The sequence below is a fragment of the Rhamphochromis longiceps genome, linkage group LG15, assembly GCF_057381845.1.
Source record: "Rhamphochromis longiceps isolate RC_006_pf linkage group LG15, R_longiceps_female_GT1.1, whole genome shotgun sequence".
Lineage (NCBI taxonomy): Eukaryota > Metazoa > Chordata > Actinopteri > Cichliformes > Cichlidae > Rhamphochromis > Rhamphochromis longiceps.
The window spans coordinates 16,569,070-16,577,697 of NC_140571.1; the positions used below are offsets into that span (position 1 = coordinate 16,569,070).

Sequence of the window (8,628 nt, forward strand, 5' to 3'; positions counted from 1 at the left end):
AGCATCATGAGTTTTCCTTCCCTTTGCCAGCACCCTGTAATTATCCTCGAAGATGTGCTGCGTTTGTGTTTCTCTTCACAATTCTTAAATGCAGCTTTACCGCATCTATTTAGGAGCGTAGGTGGAAATTGCCTGGATTCGACTACGGTATATGGTAAAAATCCCTCAATCCCATCCGCTCATCCCCTCCACCGTCTTTACAATCTTAATGATCTGTGACATCACCACCTCGCCGTTCTAACGGACTGTGACATCACTGTAGTTGTGTTTATTGATTAAAATGCTGGCAGCCTTCAGGAAGTTGAAATAAGATTCAATCCAATCAGGCTCTACTTAATAGCATTAGTAGCTGCTATTGGCTGACTGGTTGCTCAGTAACCTGATTAGTACTAAAGCAGTTTGATGCTAATGAGATTTGGTCTTATTGGTGTCTGATTAAATCAGATCATGAATGTGTGTGTACACACACACACACGCACACACTTGCAAATACAAACACATATGCATACATTTAAGCATATATCATATTCATATGCTCATTAACAAAACAGGCATATAGGATATACTGCACACACAAGCACATACCCATATTATGATTATGTCACTAGGCAACACTTGAACAGAAAACCCCCTGATGAGTCAAAAACAGATCGGGAATGATGGTAGAAAAGGCTGGAGAGAGGATAAAGAACAGAATGAGGAGTAGCACTTCTCAGTAATAACCCAAAGGTGAGTCCTGGTGTGTTTACAATCTCCCAAATTATTCTGTTAAAGCTGCTGATTTTGAGGCATGACAGGAACAGAAAGAACGGGTTGTGTGATTTAGAGCTTCTCAGAATCCGGGTTCTGCTCTAAAAACCAACAACTGACGTGAGAAACTCCATCAATCCTCTGGAACTGTTCCACTTAGAGAGCAAACACTAAGAGGTTAGACACCCCAGCGAGGGCGCGCAGTCGTCCGCTTGAAAATTCCCGTCCAAGCCACGTAGGCTTGTGTATACATCCGCATTTCACAACATCCGAACATCTGCTATGAATATTTTTCAAAGGTTTATCATGTCAGATAACTGTGTCTCAGCACTCTCTGCTGTGCTAATGAAAGGAAGGAAGCTGCAGGTACAAAGCCCAGTATGTGTGGCTTGATACCTGCCACACGTCTTTTCTTATTGGCAAAACAATAAACTATTAAATTTGCAATAATATGACTAGGACTCGAGAGCAGTTTAATTCTATGTTCTAAAGTAATTGGCAAAAAATGAATCAGGGATTATCATTTTTTTCTTTATAGAATGTGGATGAGTCTTTGGTTCAGAGAATTATATTATTCCTACAGACTGAGTGATCGTTAAGTATTGGTTTTGATGACTGCCTTGGCAAATGGAGCACAGCTCATGACAACCTGCCAACTGGCCAGGAGCTGATGAATGAATATTCATGAAAGAACCAGTCGACTGTGGAGACTCAGACCTAATGTCCAAGAAGAAACTATTAAATTGCATCCTTTCTAATGTTTTCAGCCTTCTGTCCACCATAAACTAACTTTTTTTTCACAGCCCCAAATAGCTTTTCAGAAATGCAAGCCAGGGTGGATAAATCTTTAAAAGATGGTATTGTTTATTTTACCCTGAGCTTATGTCTGTTTAGAGGCAGGTTCTTTCATAGAAGTCGTGATAAAAAGGCACACTCTCTGCAGAGTGCATACCTTTTGTTGAGCTTTAAGTTTACTAGAACTTTCTGTGAAAAAAGTGAGGAACTGATCAATCTCTGTGCAGGGGTTTTTTAAGGTCATGTTTATAAGATAAGATAAGATAAGATAACCTTTATTAGTCCCACACGTGGGAAATTTGTTTTGTCACAGCAGGAAGTGGACAGTGCAAAAGTTATGAGGCAAAAATTAGAATACAATAAGAATAAATACAGTACACAACTACGGAAGCGTAGAGCTGCCACCCAGGCAAAAGAAAAATACAAGTGTATCACGTTATAACGTGAAAGGTTTATTGTTCTAACAAGATACTTTTCCTGTTTGTACAATATACTATCATGTTTGTACAATATACTTTTCACGTTTGAACAACATAATATCACGTTATTACAATATACATAATTATCACGTTCGTACAATATAATTATCACGTTCGTACAATATAAATATTATATTGTACGAACGTGATAATTATATTGTTTGAACAATAAAATTTTCACGTTATAACATATATTTTATTGTTCGAGCATGATATATTGCCGTAAAGATACGGAAGTGTAAAACATAGTGAAGTGGGTGACAGTGCAGATCAGAGTGCGAGAAAATGGCTCGTTTATTGGAATTAATTAAGTTCTATTTTATGCTTGGATTGAGGCATGGGGAGATTTTGCTGTTATTGAGCAGTTTGGACAGTATTGTGATAAGCATGCGGACACTTAGAAGAAACCTAAAACGCATGGGACTGTACAGGAGAAAGAATGAGTCCGATCCGATTGAGGTGGCACGATTTCTTATTGATCAACTGGAGGGACATGGGAGGCTCCATGGATACAAACTACATCACCTGAACTGCATTCAGGCAGGTTATGTTGTCACGCAGAGTACTGTGAGACATTTACTGAAATATCTTGACCCTTACGGTGTTGAGCAACGACGCAGAAATCGCCTAATGCGACGCACGTATGTAAATCCTGGACCAAATTTCATGTGGCATGTTGACTCCTATGACAAACTGAAGCCTTTTGGAATCTGTATAAATGGAGCTATTGATGGGTTTTCGAGAGTTATGATTTGGCTTCATGCCTATTCAACAAACAATGATCCCAAAGTCATTGCTGGATATTTCATAGCAGAAGTTGAAAAGAGGATGGGAACACCTGCTAGGATTCGCTCTGATTTGGGAACAGAAAATGTCATAATGGCCGAGATGCAACGATTCTTGCGCTGGACTATGGATCCGAACGTCAGAAACTGTTTTATTACTGGATCCAGCAATCACAATCAGCGTATTGAAGGCTGGTGGGCCTTTCTGAGACAACATCATGCTCAGCACTGGATAAATCGTCTCCAGGAACTAAAAGACCATGATTGCTTTTCTGGATGTTTTTTGGACAAGCAGCTCATATTGTTTACGTGCCTGAACGTCATCGAGGTATGTAACCATGTTTATATTCTTTTAATGAGTCATTGTGTGTGTGTGTGTGTGTGTGTGTGTGTGTGTGTGTGTGTGTGTGTGTGTGTGTGTGTGTGTGTGTTAGAGAGAAAGAGAGACACGGAGAGAGAATAAAAAGTTTGCTTTAACACCTACCATGCACCATCCCTATTATCACTCCGTTGAGGATATGAAAAAAAATGCATATTTCACTGGCCAGAAACATAAAATCGCACTGTCTAAAACAATTCACGTTTAATAATTACTTAAAATTTTCCAAAGTATCACGTGTCTACCACTGTTATTCTTGTTGTTGAGTATTTTTGATAAACTCTGTTTTTCCGACTGTCATTGTGTGGTGCTTTTGATTGATTGATTGATTGATTGATTGATTGATTGATTGATCGTACTTTATTCATCCCGAGGGAAATTGGGTTAAGGCTGCCAGCCGTGCCAGCGCCGTTTTGGGTAACATGTTGAGCCAAGAGAAATGTGTTCTTTTACTGATATGAGATTTTTTAATTTTTAATATTTAATAGGAAGAGCTGCAGCAAGTTGCACATATGTGGAACACCCATCTAATACGCAGAAGCAGAAATGCAGTTGCTCCAAGTGGACGTCCGATTCTCATGTACACCATCCCTCATCTCTTTGGAGGACAGGATCATCTGAAAGAGGTTTCTTGGGAGGCAGTGGATGCTTGTAAGCAAGAATGTCAACAGAGAGGACCTTATACCTGTGATGAAACCGTTTTCAGCTTGTGTTGCCTTATAATGTCAGAGAACTTCTTACTTCCACCAAGCACAGCAGATGAATCCATTGAACTGTATCTCTTCCTGAGAGCCTATATACTGAAGGACTTATAAACCTAAATATAATTGGGCTTTGGGAATTTTTACGCATATATTTTTGGGTACAATGTTTTATTTGTGCAATAAACAATAGAAAAGACATTCATTATTATTTTGTTTGGATTTTCGGTTCAAGATAGTAGCAAGCAAGCATGTCTAAATATATTTAACCAAATCTGCGTACTCCAACCTTTTGGCATTTCCAATTATTTTTTAACGGAATTTCTATTATATCTGATTTCTGTTTTAAGACTGTCAAAAAAACATTTTTTAAACTGCTGATCCTATACATTATCATTCATGAAATATTGTTTTCAATTTTACTGAACACATTGTGCAACTGCTATTCATCCACGAACAGTTTCTTGTAAACTGGTAAATGTACAAATTCTGCATTATTTAATAATTAACAAATAGTGTTAGATGTTAACCTCCCTTTTATTTGTGTTCAAGGAGAAGAAAACACGGACTCTTGATAAACACTACAAAACTTAACTTATGTGCCAATTTTCTGTCTTTTATTCCAGTCAACTATTGCATCAAACACATTGCCTTCCAAAGTTATTCCCTTAAAATATGTTCTAAACAAATGACTGGTGGAAAGGTAAAAAAAATATACTTGAAAATAATTAATATTAAGTCTTTTGAATTATTACTAAACAAAACATCCCCTCTAGCAGACATCTTGTATCCTACAAAACTGCACCACAGACCTGTGGAAAAGGACCTTGACACATGATAAGAACTAATAATAAGCATAGTTCACCACTTGCTGCTAACCATATGAACTTATTAAACATAATTAGTTAACATTTAAACTAGTAAAACTTTTAAGTATGAAAATTTAAACTGAAATTTACATTTTTCATGGTGGAAACAAATTGATGTTATCCACAATTTTTGAAAATAAATTCAAATATGAAATAAAACACTTCCCTGAAATTTAAGCTCTTTCTTTTTTTATACAATGATGTGTTCCCTGTTTGTGGGTTTAACAAACTTTAGAGCTTCATAGCCAGTCATTGTTAGTGCAAACCTTTCATTCTTTGGTTTAAACATGATGGACTTTAATCAAGCTATGCTGAACTCATAAGAGCTTTTAGCAGCCAAAACATTGTTCAGTTCATTTCGTAGTTCTGGGTAGGACGTGTATGTCCATGGTAGTTCCAGAAGAGGGCCGCATGTGTGTGCCACAGGTCGTCGTGCCAGTCCATCCACAGGCGTGAACAGTACCTCAACCTTGTCAACACAGATGACATCTGACCCAGTAAGAAACCTGAACATCCTTCTGAGCCCTGTATCGTCAAGTCCTCTGATGTACTGGTGCAGAAATCTGAAGCTCTGCTTCTCTACTTGAGTGGTGGGAGAGGCAGTAAGCAACTTCAAAAGCTTTCTCGTTGTTGGCTTTTTATCCTCATACATTTGTAGGACATCTTGTGGGCTTTGAAAAGCTTCTTTTAGGAAGTAGCTTGCAACTAAGGACATTTTCTCTGCGGCATATGCTGGTTTTTGGATTAATTGTTTGTGTGCGACTTTCAGAAGAAGGCCTTTTAAGTTCTCTTTGGTTGGAAGCACTGATACATCCAGGCGATCCATGAGATCCAGCACTTCATCCCTGTCTTCATCTGAAAGATCTTCTTTTAGTGCCCTTGTTATCAGATCCCTATCTGATTGACTTAGGTAAAAGAGAAGACTTTCAAACAGCAGATCATCTGATACTTGATTCTCACCGAAGATGAGTGCCACTGTGAAAACAGGAGCAAGGCGACAAGGGAAATATCCATGGTCTTGAAATCCCTTCAGTAAAATTCTACCCATGGATTTCCACTCTTCTTCCTGCCATTTAGGAGACAGTGATGGCACTCTGAACTCCTCTCCTTCAGCTGTGTTGTCCACAAACTCTGACCAAAATGCAGCATACACATCTCTTGATACGCCATCTGCGTCAGCTCCTTTTTCATCAATGTAGGTGTATTTTAGAGGGTGTATGAGGAGTGTTGGATCTTTGAACTGGCTGATCATCTCCTCCAGAATAGTAACCCTGTGAAGTTTGATGGTAACACAGACAACATCATATGATCCAGCAGAGCTTATTGCTTCATTGCTTATAGATGTTTCTGGACTACTGACTGCTGTGTTTGTTGGAGGAAGTGTAATGGATGTGATGACCAGATCATCTTCCTCAAACTGCAGGAATGGTTCATCTATTACAGTGTCATCAAGTTGACAAGGCAGAGGCTCTCCAAGGTAGGGTCCAATCATTACCTCAGATGTGTCTAATAATACATCTTCATCAGCATTCCTAGATTCTGATGATGAGATCACAACAGTGTGAGAAGCTTCTTCATCTCCTTGATGTGAGTCAGTCAGTTGTGTAACATTGTTTACATGTGTTTTCCCTCTATCATAAACTTCTTCATCATCTTCATCATTGGAAAATCTTCTTGTGCACAAGTAAAATCTCAACATTCCCATTTTAAGTGCTGAATAGAGTTCTCCAACTGTGACATCTTCATCAAATACGGCCTCTTCCTGATAGTCTAATATGTCATGACTGAACACTTCCCATCTTCCAAATTTGCTTTTTCCACTTGGAAAGAAAAGATCTTTAGCATACTGTAATATGTCAGCTTTTTTGGAGTCTTTGGGCACATCAAAGGTCCTTGTTCCTCCTCCTCTGCGCTTTCTCACTTGCTTACCTTCATGGATCCACCCTAACTCAATTTTTCGTGTCTTTTTCTCAGCCCATTTGTTGTTTTTTGCATATGTTCTTTTTCTCTTAGAAACAAATGCCTCCTCATGATCAGGTTTCTTCTCATTTTCATTGATTCCCATCTTTTCCTTCAATTTTTCGAGCAATGAGTTTTTTCTTGATTCCTTAGTACTTGCACCACTGTTTTCCAAGCAGAACCGTCTGGCAGCTATCCGGTCACCATATGTTGGGATGTAATCAGACAGGGTCTTGTCATCCATGAAATCAATCACTGTGGCATCAATCTGTAATAACAGGGATATTTATTACTATACAGAAGTACAAGGTATACCTGCTGCCACACCACATGAGGTACCTCACTAAAAAAATGTATGTAAATTTCACATGTGTTTTGATAATTGTCTGTTATTATTTTAGTGGCAGCCATCAATATTTAGCATTTATTCTTTTCCTCTCTCTATGGCAGCAACATTAATGAGATTCTCTAACATGTTATTAATAGAAATATTACAGTATATACAACGCCCACCTTTGAAAAAGTAAATTAGTATTCACGTATCTTTCAGTTGCACAGAGCACAAAGGGTTAAACTCACTGTTTTTTTTTAATTGAAGACAAATATCAATATAAACACAGTTTAATTCATTTGTTTTTAGATAAACAAGGAAACATTGTGCATCACATAATATAGCGATATATTTAAGAAACCTGGAATCTGCATACGGGTTAAGTAGTAACATGTGGTCATACAACGACCCAGTTTTATACAGCGGGTTAATTTGTTTTACATTTTCCATTCCATATTAAAGATCCACACCAATGCAGCCTACCGTTACGTCCTTACGCAGTCAAAGCGAGAGAAGCGAAAACCGCTGTGGTTGCTAACTTAGCAATATGTCACATTTTTAGACGCTGTAACTTCGTAAAAAGCGAGTTTTACAAGTTTCCCCCTCAAGAGTGCACTTACGTGTTCTTGTAGCATTCGTAAGAGACAGTCCTCAGGTACACCACGATTCCGAAGAAATCTCAGAAGTGGGCTATCAGTGTTTGTGTCCATGTTGAAAGCAGGGCATTCAAAGTTAAGTGCCAGTTCTGACGAGCGTGCACTCTCCACAACTACCATGGATTTGGGTTTCCGAATGCAACACGTTTTACGTTCTTACAATAAAAAATGTTATTGTAATGGTATTTTTTTTTACGTTTGTACAATATAATTATCACGTTCGTACAATATAATATTTATATTGTACGAACGTGATAATTATGTATATTGTAATAACGTGATATTATGTTGTTCAAACGTGAAAAGTATATTGTACAAACATGATAGTATATTGTACAAACAGGAAAAGTATCTTGTTAGAACAATAAACCTTTCACGTTATAACGTGATACACTTGTATTTTTCTTTTGCCTGGGTGGCAGCTCTACGCTTCCGTAGAATACAAATACAAATACTATATACAACTGAGTAAAAATACAACGATGACAGAAAGGATTATTGCACTTGGTATTATTGCATATGTATGGATGTGTGTGCTTGATCAGTTAAAGTCTTTATTATGAGCAACAATCAAATCTATATTAAAAAATAAAACCAGATCAAATATTGAAGTTTGCCTGATTCTGTCAAGGCCCTGTCCATAAATACACGTGTACTTTAGTAAACTTAGCCTTTTATTTTTCTTTTAGTTTGCCATCCACACAAAACCTCCATGCATGCTGAAGACTTTTTTGACAGCAGACTGTGCACTACAGTTAGATTGTGGATGGATACAGACTTCTGGCCAACATTTCACTGCCATTGGGGTTATATCACCACATGTTCCTTTGAAATGCTTTTGACAGCATTTCACATCACTTTCAGCATTTTTGTGTGGATGGAGGAATATATGAAAATGAAAACAAAAAACAAAACAAAAAAGTT

The 8,628-nt window shown here is 37.8% G+C and overlaps 2 protein-coding genes across 2 annotated transcripts; one reads left to right on the forward strand and one right to left on the reverse strand.

Annotated features, from left to right (window-relative positions):
• The first annotated feature begins 1,943 nt into the window (after positions 1-1,943).
• Positions 1,944-4,097, forward strand: LOC146652465 (uncharacterized). Its single transcript, XM_085383100.1, has 2 exons — positions 1,944-3,137; positions 3,677-4,097. Exons 1-2 carry the CDS (start codon positions 2,310-2,312, stop codon positions 4,001-4,003), a joined length of 1,155 nt encoding a protein of 384 aa, XP_085239226.1. The 5' UTR covers positions 1,944-2,309; the 3' UTR covers positions 4,004-4,097.
• Positions 4,098-4,662: 565 nt separating this feature from the next.
• Positions 4,663-7,879, reverse strand: LOC146652466 (uncharacterized). Its single transcript, XM_085383101.1, has 2 exons — positions 7,669-7,879; positions 4,663-6,985 (listed from the first exon to the last, which is right to left on the reverse strand). The coding sequence occupies exons 1-2, from the start codon at positions 7,822-7,824 to the stop codon at positions 5,060-5,062; spliced, it is 2,082 nt and encodes a 693-aa protein (XP_085239227.1). The 5' UTR covers positions 7,825-7,879; the 3' UTR covers positions 4,663-5,059.
• Positions 7,880-8,628: the final 749 nt, after the last annotated feature.